The 15309-nt window shown below is 34.3% G+C and overlaps 1 protein-coding gene across 1 annotated transcript in view; it reads left to right on the forward strand.

The window, feature by feature from the left end:
- Window positions 1-13489, forward strand: part of chrnb2 (cholinergic receptor, nicotinic, beta 2) — a 57401-nt gene extending 43912 nt beyond the window's left edge. The window contains exon 6 of the mRNA XM_005169754.5: window positions 11022-13489. Within this exon, the coding sequence (XP_005169811.1) occupies window positions 11022-11174 (153 nt within the window). The 3' untranslated portion in view covers window positions 11175-13489. The remainder of the gene's footprint in view (window positions 1-11021) is intronic.
- The last annotated feature ends 1820 nt before the right edge of the window (window positions 13490-15309 follow it).

A 15309-nucleotide genomic window follows, 5' to 3' on the forward strand; every position in this document is an offset into this window, starting at 1 on the left:
AAAAAATAATACATTATCAGATTAAACAAACTTAGTTCAATTAAAAAAGAAAAAGTAAAACAGAGACAAATATTAACAAAACATTTATTAGACAGAATTACAAATAGAACAGGAGATAAAACAACAATAATGGTAAACAAGACAATGATCAAAACATGGCAGGGAAACAGGGAAAAATGCTTTTTAATGCTTCACATTTTTGTTCACTCAACTTCAGACATTTTAGGCCAGCGCAGCCAATGAGAAATAGGGCTGTGCGATTTGGGGAAAATATCTCATTTTGTTTTGACAGATATTAATTTACGATTTAATTCAAGTTCCAAGCTGATTTTAGTTTAATTTAAGCTTCAGCTTAATAATCTGTAAGGCGTGGCAACAATTCTGCAATAGCTCTTAAAATATACCTGTTTTTGTTCAGTGTCTGTGACTTTAAAACCAAAATATTCCCATATTACAAATGCTGTTTTTCTTTGATATTAATTTGTCTATTAATGCTTCTGAAGCAGCAGACCCATTATCCCACTTGTCAGCACTTTGCTGTTTGTTTTCTTTTTGTTATTGTGGGTGTAGTTCAGTTGTGCAATTCTGATTGGGCAGAACGAAAGTGTGGTCACTCAATTGGCTAGTTATAAAAGCCAGGTCAGATCACATGATTTTGGCACAATTTCCTTGATTTCCTTGACGTATGACTTGTGGGGAGTCGTAAATGACAATGTATTGATGACAATTGGCATGCCCGCAGCTCAGCCCGCGTTCTGGGTATAGGTGCCTGCTATGCGTGATCCCCTGCAGGCGATCCCATAAGCTCAGTCAACCCAGGTTTAGTCCCCCCTGTGTTAAGGTGGGCTCGTGTCTTCCCTCCAAGCTAACCATCCTCTTATGTACCCCTCCCCCGTTCCGGTGCTGGGCCACAGGCTGTCACCAGGTCTCCCCTCCTTGAGTAGCAGGTGAACTCCGCAGCGTCCTCCCTATCAGGACTGAACGCTTTCCCAACGTGCTGTCGTATTAAAACCCTTTTTACTGGGTTATTTTCGACTCCCCGAAAAATATAGCTAAACCGGAACAGGTAAGTAAGGTAAGTAAGGGCCAGGGGACACGTTGGAAGACTGCATCTCGCGGTGTTGTAGGTGCGCTCGCTTTACTGCGTGCCGCACCCTTCGCCAGGGACGCAGTATGGTGCTTTCGTTGTGGCGTTTTCCATAGATTTCATTGGAGTTCCCCATCCGAAGGGGAATGCTTTGGTTACTTAAGTAACCCTCTCTGTACTCTCTGTAAATGCTCTGTACCTTCGCCACAACGATCGTCCCTTAGCTGTTGAGTGTGAAAGTCTCCGAGCATTGCACTAGCCGTGTCTTATATACTTGACTGATTGTCATTGAAGTCAGCTGTGCATGCTGACGCTGCCAATTCATTTGGCATTTCATTGGCCCGATTTTATACTCTTTCAGATTATTGGTTTCTGACGAAAACCCCATAGTGGAAGGTTTTCCACATAGCATTTCCATTCCCCCCCTCGGGGAACGAGGGTTACTTTAGTAACCGTAGCGTTCTCTTATGATTATGCAGCAACTACACCTTTATCGGATGAACTGTAAAAATGAATAGATAACTAGTTATACACCAGTGATGCTGTTACAGAAGCAGAGCTAAACTGGAGTTTAAAATTACACTGCAGTATTTTTATGTCAGTGTTAAGATTATTTTCATGCAGCTACACCAACAAGAAGTTTGAAATTAATCGTACACTGTCAGAGCATTGAATTATACAGCCCTCACTCAAAACTTGACATTCATTATGAGCTGATTGCGAGCTAACACACATTCCCACAGACACACTTAGATCAATATGCAGCTCCACACTTGTGCTTTAATAATCTCTGATGTGGAGGCTTTGACAGGCAAGTCGTATAGCATTAAAAAAAGAGATCTGGTGTTTAGCCAAAGCACAGCTACACATCAGCACTACACTCACTCTTGGCATTTAAATGGCTTACAGTCCCATTCTGTCAAACACCGTCTGAGTCTAAGCATTACTCACGAATGAGAGAAGCAGTTGTGCTCGATACTAGAAAGAGTTTTTTTTTTTTTTTTTTTTAGATGAAAACAAACATCTATCTGTTAGCAATGTGATGGCAAACATGTTTCTTAAATCAGTTAGGCGTGTGTTAAATCATGCTACAAACATGCTAACAACATAACAAAACATGCTAGCAGTGTTCTTAGTCATGCTACAAACATATTAAAAAGGTCATTTTCACTAAAAAAATGCCTTTAAGACGTCAGAATTAAAAAAAAAAAAAAGTTTGAGATTTTTTATTTAACCACATTGCTTTATTAATGAGACCTTCAGCTTTAAGAAATGAATGTTGGTCAAGCTTCTGCACTATTTATAAATAAACTGCAAGTAGAAAAACAGTAAACAAACCTCAAATTGTGTCAACCATGTCATGGAAAAATTCAAAGTAGTCTAAGTATATTGTCATTGCAGTGTGACTATAAAATATATATTTTCAGAAAGCTTATGTGTCCCTTTACCAAGACAACTTTTTCGATTCTGGAAAAAGTGAAGTCTATTTAATAATGTAATAATGGACAAAACATTTATTTCCCAATAAAATATACTATCTTTACACATTCTTTTCAAAATAAAACACAACATCTAAAATATTTTGTCAAACTTTCCAACAATAATAACTGGCTCTTATTGGTTAATTAAGAAATCACACAAATATTTTTGCTAAGTTTATAAATAATTTGTTTATTTTTATAAAAGTTTAACATGACAGTGGAAAACAAGATGACAGGGTGGACATTGGCATGTATTTTATTTTTATTTGAAACAGCCAGTGAGATCCATTATATCAGGGGTGGCCAACCCTGTTCCTGGAGAGCCACCTTCCTGCAGTTTTCAGTTGCTACCCATATCAAACACACCAAACCAATTAATTAGGATCTGAACACCAGGTGATAATTACAGAGAGGTGTGTTTGATATGAGTTGCAACTGAAATCTGCAGGAAGGTGGCTCTCTAGGAACAGGGTTGGCCACCCCAGCATTATATGGACTTTAAAAGGATATCTTTTATATACAGTAGACTGAGACAGATATTGGCAAAAGGTTTGTATTGTCCACTCATGTATTGCATTTACTGGTGTAGTATGTGTGCATTGTTACATAAAAATTAACAAATTAACAATAAGATAATAAATAAATAAATAAATAAATAAATAAATGATGTGTCAATAACAATGCATACAGTTGAAGTCAGAATTATTAGCCCCCCTGAATTATTAGCCCCCTGTTTATTTTTTTCCCCAATTTATATTTAACGGAGAGAAGATTTTTTTCAACACATTTCTAAACATAATAGTTTTAATAACTAATTTCTATTAACTTATTTATTATATATTTGTCATGATGACAGTAAATAATATTTGACTAGATATTTTTCAAGACACTTCTATACAGCTTAAAGTGACATTTAAAGGCTTAACTAGGTTAATTGGGTTAACTAGGCGGGTTAGGGTAATTAGGCAAGTTATTGTATAATGATGGTTTGTTCAGTAGACTATCGAAAAAAAAATATAGCCTAAAGGGGCTAAAAATATTGATTTTAAAATGGCTTTTACAAAATTAATAACTGATTTTATTCTAGCCAAAATAAAACAAATAAGACTTTCTTCAGAAGAAAAAATATTATCAGACATACTGTGAAAATTTCCTTGCTCTGTTAAACATAATTAGGGAAATATTTAAAAAAGAAAAAAAATTCAAATGGGGGACTAATATTTCTGACTAATTCTAACTGTATGTTCACCTTGTCAAGGAAGGATTTAGGACAGGGTGGACAATGAGAGGGGGGATATTTTTGGCTAAAGATAGCATTTATTCAACACATGTTGTACCTGCAGCAGGTAAAGTGTTTCCCTATTTAAGCTCTTTGTACACAGTTTAAAAGCTATATATTTTATTTCTGATTTGCTTGAATATTAATTAATATTTCACTATCACAGGGTTGACAAGCTTGACAACATATAGTTTCAAACACTATATGTGAAAAAATTGGAAACATAAGTGTAGATAGTTACTGTTTGCGCATCAGATGTTTTAACCTCCTCTACAGAAAGACAAAACGGGCATGGGGATGCCAATGAGTACACCAGAGGGTTCCTTAAAGGGACATTTACCACGTCACGACAGGGTGAACAGCGATTTCAAGGACATGTGCAAAATGATTAATGATATTATAAATACAAAATAAAAGTTTTCAAAATTACTTATTTTATCAAATAACTTGGGTAAGACAGTAAGAATATTTAAAAATCTTTAGAATTTTATTTAATTTACCTACTTTTTAGAATCACTGATGTTGGTTGAGCAGTGTGCGGGACATAGCAAAATCACACCTATTTAATGACAAAATATGTCAAAAATTGACAAAAACATTTCAAAACAGTTATAATTCTACCTGCAAGTGTGTATATGTTTAACCAATTATATTAAAACATCAGTATTTCATTTTTTTACTTTATGTTTTTATAGGACTGATTCAATCTTGTGGGACATCACAGGCACTTTATAGTGAATATGCTCCAAAATACATAAGGAGTGTGTTAGATTATGCTAACGTTAAAATAGTGTCACCTTGTGTTAGATGAAACCAGTAGTCACTATGAGGTGCCGTGTAGGATTTAAATCAAACTTTGCTTATCAACACATACATAAAACACATGTATATACACCTATAATTTACTCGCATATACACCTATACTACTGGATGTTCAAAACAACATAGATGAAACTTGTGTATATACATATAAACTTGACGCATAAATACACCCACATACACACATATAAACTCGATCCTCACATAAACACTCACATTAACACACGCACATACATATAAACTTGCTGCATGCAAAAACACACCTATGCACACTCGCATATACATATAAACTCGCAGCATGCAAACACACCTACATAAATCGCATATACATATAAACTCGATCTATGCATATAAATAATAAAAAAATATTATACAAATATTATATAAAAATAATATTATATTTAATAAAAAATAAATAAAACTCACAAACGTTTATCACGAATCTGGTTATTGCAAAGCTTATGAAATATAAATAATGCAATTAATAGAGGGATTAAATATGTTAAATTATGAACATATGATATATAAAATATGAGTCTATATAAATAGACTACTCAAAATAAGAAATATTTTTACTTTAAACCTTTTCATTTAATAAGGTAATTACATACACAAATACAAAAGGGTTAGAACCCTTATTAGAACCTTTAAAGGATGTTTAAAAAGCAACCATAAATATAAATGTATACTCAAACTAAACTCCTCTTTTCTATTGCAAATGTTAATGTAGCCTATAGTCTTCTTGTTTTGTTTTTTAAATTCCTATAATTATTATGCTTTTTATAGGTTTTAACAATGTGGGTTTTAAAATTGCAAGATTTTGGTATCATTTTGATTGTTAATTATTCAGCATATACAAAAAAAAAAATAATAATAAACCCCCCCCCCCCATGGAAAAGCTATATATATTCTCTGGACACTCCTTTTATGTTTAACAACTACTACTTATATTTTTACAGCAGCTGGCATCCAGCATTTTGGTGCATTAGCCTGTGTATTGGTAACAGGAAAACCCACTTAAGTGCATTCCTGCCCCCTACTGGACATAAGTATGTATCATAACCCTTGACGAATAGTGACACCAATAATAAAACAAACATAAAAAACTAATATTAGACAAACATATTTTATTCAAAGTGATTACTTAAGCAACCTTATATTTATTAAACCATAATAACATTTCCAATAATTTAATTGCATAATAAACCTTCAATTTTGCAGGAGCATTCCTTAGCATTACCTTTATATTTATTTATTTTTAGAATTAGCATAATCTATTTTCATAATTCAACAGATGTAATTCCTCTATTTATCGCATTATTTCTGTTTCTTAAGCTTTGTAATAACCTGATTAATGACAAATAATAATCTTGTTCATTACACTCAAAGGACTTTTACGTTGAAATTAAACTACTTCCTTTTAAAGTGAAATAACTTCCTTTTACTGTGAAAATTCATGCATACACACATATGTATGTGCGTGTGTTAATGTGAGTGTTTATGTGAGGATCAAGTTTATATGTCTGTGCGTGTGTATGTGGGTGTATTCATGCGTCAAGTTTATTTGTATATACACAAGTTTCATCTATGTTGTTTTGAACATCCAGTAGTATAGGTTTATATGCGAGTAAATTATAGGTGTATATACATGTGTTTTATGTATGTGTTGATAAGCAAAGTTTGATTAAAATCCTACACGGCACCTCATAAGTCACTAGCCCCTTTCACACCGGCAATTTTCCGGAAAGGTTTGTATGTGTGAACAGGCCCTTTTTGGAAATGCCGGTAAATTCATTCTGGTAATTTTCTGGAAAGAGAAGTTGTAACATTAACGGTAATTTGCCAGAATGCTGCTCTGTGTGGACACAGAAGGAAAATTGCCGGAAAGAGCGCGTTCATGCTTAGAACAGGATGACATGAGACGTGTAGTCAAGCCAATCAGAACATTCAGATGCATTCACATCCGCACTGTTTATAAAAAGTAACACCTTTGAATATATTTCCAAAAATAGGTGCTAGATGTTAGTCAGAAAACGTTTCTACAGTATGTTCCAACTGTGCAAAAAAATTATCAATAAAATGCTTATTACATTATATATATTTTTTTACCTTCAAGCTCTGCTTCAGTTGCTTGACGCACGTGAAGCAGCCAGTGAGCGCCAACACACACATATTATAAACATCTCGACATGCGAAAGTGTAATGTAGTCAAAAGTTTACAAGCATAAGCTAAGACGTTTAGAGCTCATTTCTAGCAAATGATGTCAGAATTTACCGGTGTTTTGGAATGGAATGGAAAACATTTCCGGATATTTACCGTTATCACTGTGTGAAAGGGGCTACTGACTTCAATATTAGGATTAATTAAAATGTTGGGGGGGAAATATAAATATAGATGTCAATGGCTTCTGGTTTCTAACATATGAAAAATATATATCTCCTTTTTTGTACACTGTAAGAACTCAATAGTCAATGTTTTCAAGTAAAATGAGTGTAGTTAACTCAAAAATGACTGGAATGTTAATTCTACTCATTTGAAAAGAAACTCACTGTTGAAGTTAATGGGTTAATGAAATGATTAAGTAAGTGTTGATTGAGCATTAATAATGTACATGTACATGGGCTGCTAACTAATTATCTCTTTACTTCAACTCAAATGGAGTAAGTTCACAGTACTCATATAAATTGGATTTGAACTCAAATGGTTTGTAGCAATCGGTTTGCTCAAACGGTTTAAGTTGCTTGATTTCATTTTACAGTACTCAATTGGGTTGAGTTCTCTTAATTTATTGGGTTTTACTGTGCTCAAATTGTTTCATGTACTCAAATGGATTACGTTCACAATACTCATTAGGATTAGTTTTTTTAACCTAAATGGTCTGTTGCAATTGGTTTCCTCAAATGGTTCGAGTAACCTTAACCTTTTGGTTTTACAGTGTAACAAGAGATAAAAGTTTGAGCAACTGATGACAGAATTTCATTTTTGGTTCAACTATATATCTTCAAATGGTCCAGTTTCATACCGCAAAACTGCTGAATGAGAAGAGATTCTGGTAGATTTATGGCTAGTGAGTTATTTTCTTTATTTGTTTCACATTACTTTGATGATATTGTTCAATTGGAACAGTCAGCAATATATTTTACAGCTAAGCAATATTTTTAAGTGGGCTTAAGCAGTGGTTGTCCCTTTAAGAGCAGGAATACTGTCCACAAGAGGTAAAATTAACAGCACTCAGTAATTCTGTCAATCATCTTAACTTGCACACAGTCTCATTCCCATGGTAACAAGGCGTCTCCATGCCAGCTCCCTCCCAGCCTTTGCCATGGTTTGGGTTCAGGTCCCTAGTGTCTCACCTCATCAGAGCAGTGTTGCGGAACCAAGTCTCTGTTCACATTAACCTTTTCCTTCACCCTCTTCTCTCACTTCCACACATCCGCATTCAGTCTCACATTTTTTGTTTACCTCTCAGTCTTTTTTACCCCACCCCCACATCTTTTATAGGTGACTCATCTTTGTCTTGTCTACTTCACCTTCATTTCTGACATTTAGCTTTTTAAAAATGAAAAATGAAAATTTCAGGTCTTAAAATAATTTGCTGCTGTCTTTTTCATGAAGCGCAACAGGGGGATTTTAACGCACAGCATTGTGCAGTGTAATGAGTTCAATGTAAGCACATCTGTCAAGCTCCTAAAAGGAAGACTTTCCTTCACTGATTCATTCGTTGTTATTCATTCCTTTCTAGTGTCTATGGCAGCTCTTAAATCAAATATGGCATCTATGGCCTAGATTTCGCATCATGACGTATGGTCACATGTACTCTCATGCTACCAGGGGCCTGATTTATAACTGTAAAGGATTTTCCATGAAAGACGTATGTGAAAGCTGCTGATGCTCCTATCAGACATGATTCATGTGATATTAAGAAAACACATTCTCCTAAAGGACATTTTAAATGAATTGTGGCAGTCACGACTTCCATTTTTAAAGTCTGAAATGCAGAAAATGACAAAACGCAAGCAGTTTTAGTGATTATATGGAAGTACAGTAAATTCCATTTGCTTGTCCAGCATTTGATTTGTTAATTGGCTTGCCAGGTAAAAATACAAATATATACACTACCGTTCAAAAGTTTGGAGTCAGTTTATTTTTGATGTTTTTTTTTTTTTTTTTTTGAAAGGCAATTATTCTGTTCATAAAGGCAGCTTATTAAATGCAAAAAAGTTAAATTGTTAAATAATTATTACAATTTTAAATAGCTGCTTTCTTATTGCATTTAGTTTCAAATGAAATTATTACTCCTGTCATTATTGCTTTTTTTACTAATACTATTATTAATAATAATAATAATAATAATAATAATAATAATAATAATAATTATTATTATTATTATCATTATTATTAATATTATCAATATTATTGTTATTATTATTATTATTATTATTATTATTATTATTATTAATATTAGAGTGATTTCTGAAGGATCATGTGACTCATGAAGACTGGAGTAATGAAGCTGAAATTCATCATTAAAGTCACTGAAATTAATGATTACATTAAATGATAAACAACTTTTGGGCAGTTAAATTATAATACAATAACATTTCACAGATTTTACAATTTGTACTGTATTTTTGAATAAATAAATGCAACTTTGGTGAGCAGGAAAAAACTTATTTTAAAACATTTAAAAATCCTACTGACCGGTAGTGTATTTGTATTTAAGAATAAAATGGTTCATTGCTTAAAGACTAGGAAAATGTGGTTTCCATCGCCAAACCTATTGAGACGCTGAACATTAGACCATGTGTATATGCTCAGTAAAGTAATGAAGCAGATAAAAAAAAAAAAAAATATATATATATATATATATATATATATATATATATATATATATATATTTTAAGCATCGTCATACAAATATTTAATAAAAATATGAAATGTATTTTCCATAGTGGTTCCACATAAGATGTATTTTATGGTATAAAGTTCAATTTTGAAGGAAGATTCTCAAGTTAAAATCTAGTTCGTCTTCACAAACTTTTTTTTGCATTAATTGATTTTTTAAATAATTGATGAAATGTTAATGTTTTCCTTAAATCAAAATAATTGAATATCGGTATTCCTTTATCCTGTTTGTTACCTCAATATTACAAGTGTTTTTTGTAAAAATATTAGAGAATAACAAAATAGAGATGTGGGTATCACGGTGGCACAGTGGGTAGCACGATCGCAAGTCGCTGGTTTGAGCCCCAGCTGAGTCAGTTGGGACTTCTCTGTGTTTCCCCCACAGTCCAAAGACATGATTAGGTGAATTGAATAAGCTAAATTGTCCGTGGTGTATGTGTTTGAATGTAAGAGGATATGGGTGTTTCCCAGTGTTGCGTTGCGGCTGGAAGGGCATTCGCTGCATAAAACATATGCTGGATAAGTTGGCGGTTCATCCCACTGTTGCGACCCCTGATTAATTAAGGGACTAAGCGGAAAAGAAAATGAATGAATGAATTAATAAATGAATATAGAGATTTTAAAATAATATCAAGCTTAAAAAAAAAAAACAGTGTACATTACCTAATGACATAATCTAATTTTCATTTTGGAATAAATATATCACTTTTCCGCTTGTTTTTTTCATTTCTGTCTTTTATTCTACATCCAAAAATGGACTGAATCTGTGTTGTTTTTAATACTGCATATATAAATTGAACTTACCAATTTTTTTTTTTACTGTATTTTATTTTAATGTTCTCTTCATTATATAAAGATTGAGGCTTTAACTGTAATTAATGAAAGCCAAGCCAGGACCTTAAAGTAGGCAGGGATTAGTTTAAGCTGAGTTTGTTTACCGGGTAAAATGTTGATTCTTTACAGAATTGTTGCTAACCTAATTAACATAGTTAAGCCTTTAAATGTTACTTTAAGCTGTATAGAAGTATCTTGAAAAATATCTAGTCAAATATGATTTACTGTTCTCATGGTAACGATGAAATAAATCAGTTATTAGAGATGAGTTATTAAAACTATTATGATTAAAAGTGTGTTGAAAAAATCTTCTTGTGGAAAAAATAAACAGGGGGGCTAATAATTCTGACATCAACTGTATATATAATTTTAGTATACTAATTTCAATTTCTTTATTTCCAGGTGTTTAAGTTTATTTCCAATTGTACAAATTTGTTATGTGCTTTTGACATTTGTATGAGTTTCTAGTTAACTTTACAAGTGTAAGTTTAGATTTTATTGGAGCTTATTTTATTATTTAGCTTTATCTATCAGTAACAACACTATGTTTCTCAATCCATCAATCCTTCATAAGCTTTGTTTCTTATCCACCGTTCTTTATTTTTAATCTTACAGGTGAGTGAAGACTGGAAATATGTGGCCATGGTGATTGATCGCCTTTTCCTCTGGATCTTTGTGTTTGTGTGCGTCTTTGGCACAATCGGAATGTTCCTCCAACCTCTGTTTCAAAACTACACAGCCAAAACAATCACCCACACACCAGGCTGACTAACCACCACCCCCCGGCACAACAATGGACTCTACCCACCATCAGCTGCGACAGGAGGGCGAAGGCAGGAGGGGGGGTCTGCGGAAGGGGAGGGCAAATATCACTCTGGACTAGCATTAGGTTTATATGAACCATTTTTGGAATATCACGCAGAGTGGGGATTTGGTCCAGGATTCCCGTTCAGGCCTCTCATCCACTCCACCTTCCCCTCCTTTTAGGTGACAAACCACACAAGCCAATCGACGAGAAGGGAAACACCTGTTTACTTTGCTCAGCAGCCAATCAGCACTCTTTTCTGCAAATAGCAAGCCATCCACCGCCCACAAGCTCTGAAATGAGCGGTCTGCTTCCTCAAGAGTCACATGACTTCCGTTCGTTACCTGTACTTGCAAGGTACTCAGACAGGGATGAACTAAAATGCTTGATCTAATGTCATTTCCATAAGGTTTTCATGCTCGTATTTATTTCATATGGTCTAGAAGCCTGTCATGATCCATTTGTTTACGAAGCAACAGTCTCTGTTCTATATGAACACACAGATGGTCATTAGACAATGGGCTTTGATGGAGTATTGTATCATCAATAATTTACTGTACTTAATGTGTGATTTGTATTATTGCAACACGCAACATAAGAGCAACCTAAGAGGGAGGATGCCTGATGATATAGAATGATATAGAGTGGGCTCTTAATGACTATATGAAGTGGTACTATAAAGTATTAGGTTTAAGTCTTTGGTTTTGGAGAGGGTTGGTTCTCAACATAAGTGTCCCAAGTTGTGCATTTTCAGTACTGCACTGAATGATGAGCTGCGCCTAGGCCCTAAATACAGTACTTTACAGAGGTCTGAAGTGGTTTGAACAAAATGGCTAATACCCAGACAAATTAGCGTTAGAGTGTGTTCACGCTTGTAGTTTGGTTCGCTTGGTATGGAAAATGATACATTTAATCATGGTACAGTGTTTGGAAGGCCAAACCTAAAGATAAAAAGCAAAAACTGATGTACATTTTATGACCATATTAAACATCCAAATTACCGCAGTGTGTTGGGCTGTTGGGGTATGTGTATTTTTATCAGTTAAGACACATGAAGAGCTTATAAAATGTGTAAACAAAGAATTTCTTCATTGTCCACACCAGTGACACCTGTATTGAACTGTAAGGGACTACAATAATGAAAAAAAAAACAGGTTTGCCAGAGTTTTTAGTCCAATCAGATGTCTTTGGTCTGTGTTGTATTCATATGTTGGTTAAACTGCAAAAGTGTTTGTGTGGAAGTGGACCAAGACTCATCTTTTTTAAAGATCTTTCTGCTTGTTTGGTCCACACCATGGTTCAGATGGCTAATGAATGAGACTTAAGCCAAAATTTATTTCTGTGTTGAGTGACTGGTGTACTTCACAACCCTTCCCCTTCTGCATTCTGTTTGTTTTGCCCTGCAATAATACTTAAGAAACTAGTATTCAGTACACAGTGGGGTTTCTGTGAGCTGGAAACTGTCAAGTTTCTTTGCTGATGTTTTGAGTTCACGGTAAAAATCTGTAGCAGTAGTTCAAACTCACACTCATTCAGGGAAGAAAGAAGTGGGAACCAGTGAATGTACAACAACTTTAATCATTAATTAAAAACAAAACAAAAGCATCCTTATGGAGCTCCTCCACGGAACTCAAGTCTTGTTAAACACTCATGCTACCGGACTTGCCCTCCCATAGCTCTCAACCACAGATGACTCTGTTTCATCGCAACATATAATTACATTTTTCAGAGGTACAGGTAAAATGAGCTTAATGAAGCTATTGCATCTAAGTTAGTAGCATTGATCAAACCAAATCTACCAAGTGTGAACACACCCTTAAAGACTGTGATTTAGTGACTCCCAAGTTGGCATAAAAAAGATGAAATCCTGAGCAGTACTGCAGTACTGGACCCTGGACCTCCTATATTTTCCTTGCTCTCTCCTTTTCCCTAATGTTCTTGTTTATCTCTCTTGTTCCCATTAATCCATTTGGTTCACACCACATCCTTCGAAATACATCATAGCTTTTCATGAAATTGTAAGGCCACTGGTTATGTCCATTCTCTTATTTAATTTCATTTCATCAGCAACTTCGGAGATCCTTGAGCTTATGTGAGGGGTGTCAAAATTAATTGTTTCTTTAATGCACCATGATGCAGACGTGAACAATTCAGTATTGGTTCGGTAACAGGTCCTAACCGGTTATTATGTACTGATGCCATTTATTACATATATTTTATATGGCGGCAGCTTACTACGGCGAGGGAGGAGACTGCAAGTAATTAAAATGCTCCAACTACTTAAAAAGCTGATAATTGCACAATACACTGCTTGTGAGTTTGCTAGACAGTTTACACTGACAAGAAAGTACATTAGAACCCAGCTAGGAAAAAATGAAAGCTGTAAACTCTCTCTCTCACTCTGTGTGGCCCCTTTGACCTGCGAGCGCGTGACCAATCATGACAAGGCTCAAAACGCAAGGGGGAAAAAATTTACATTTGTTTATTTGCTATAAATGCTCAATTTTTTCTGTGCATGTACTTTAGTTTTGCCTGATACATTTAAAAAGAGTGTTTTTTGAGAAGGTAAAATTAAAGGTACAGGACATATATCTTACTGCTTGTATTAAAGAACAAAACTGTGTTACAAATAATATATAAATACATTTATAAATTATCCATTTTAATACAAGAATTATTCTGTTGTAAAATATCAAATTGTTTATGAAAAACATCGACAATGCACTGTGAAGCACCGATATATCGAACTGAACCGCATCGATGGCATGATAATCGTAACCGAACTGAACCTTGAGACCAGTTTAGGTTCACACCCCTAATATATATATATATATATATATATATATATATATATATATATATATATATATATATATATATATATATATATATATATATATATATATGTATGTGTGTTTAACAATTTATGATCCTCCAGAATTAATTCTAAAGCTGAATTGGTGCTCAAGAAACAGATATTATTATTAATATTATCAGTATAAAAAACAGCTGTCCTGCTTAATATTTTTGCTTTTTTCAGGATTCTTAAATGCATTAAAATGACACAATGAACAGCATTCATTAGATTTTTTTTCAAAGCAAAAGTCATTACTGTCACTTGTAATTTATTTAACGCATCGTTGCTAAAAAAAGCCTTAATGAGCCCATAGTTTGAACAAAAGTGTGTATTATATAGCCTCGTCATCATAATTTGTGAAAACAGCGAGGCAGTTTAATTTGGAGTGATTACCTCTGCCTCTATTTCGTTCTACCTATTTGCACATCATATCTTGACCCTCATAAAACCAAGGGCCACTAGCTGGCAGTTAAGACTTTTGAGTGTAGTTTTCTTATCCATTTCGTTCATTAAGCAAGGAATCTCCAAAACTCATCTTTCATAAAGCAGATTATGCAAACGTGTTCATCCGTGGATTAATTTTCTACATTTGCTAAATGCTTCAAATGACCTTGCATACTTGGCTTCTTCAATCTTTCTCATACCTCCTCTCAGATTTTCTTCACCAGCACTTTTCTGCAAAAAAAAAGCCCTATTACCAACCACAAAGCTGCATTTTACAGCTGCTCTATTACATTAACATTTCCTGACCATTAGCTTTTTAAAAATACATATGAGAGTGAAAGTCAAGCTATGAATTTATTACTTTTGTCTTTGTTTCGGCTCCAACTGGCAGGAGGTCTCCGGTGACTCAACATGTCTGTGTTTTTCACTGTGACATCAGCGGCGGGGTACAAGTCAGTGTTCACCACATGGGGTCGTATCTCTATTCTTTAAAACATTCTGTTCATAAGAGCAAGCCAAATCATCTACAGCAAAAGACTATGTGTGATGAAGTCTCAAATTCATCAACAAAATGGAGACAAATGAAGGAGTGTCTCCCTATATATGTTTTGACACAACCTGTTCAATACTGCAATAATCCAGAAGTTTGACGTCACATAAATTCTGTGTCAAGACTGTGTGTTGGCCTAAAAAAAATGCACTGTCTTATTTACACTGGCACTTAAACACATGCCTCCTATCCTCACCTCTCTCCCTTGGCTGACCGAACATTTAACCTTTCAAATAAAGATTAGACA

This window comes from Danio rerio, chromosome 16 (assembly GCF_049306965.1).
Source record: "Danio rerio strain Tuebingen ecotype United States chromosome 16, GRCz12tu, whole genome shotgun sequence".
Classification (NCBI taxonomy): domain Eukaryota; kingdom Metazoa; phylum Chordata; class Actinopteri; order Cypriniformes; family Danionidae; genus Danio; species Danio rerio.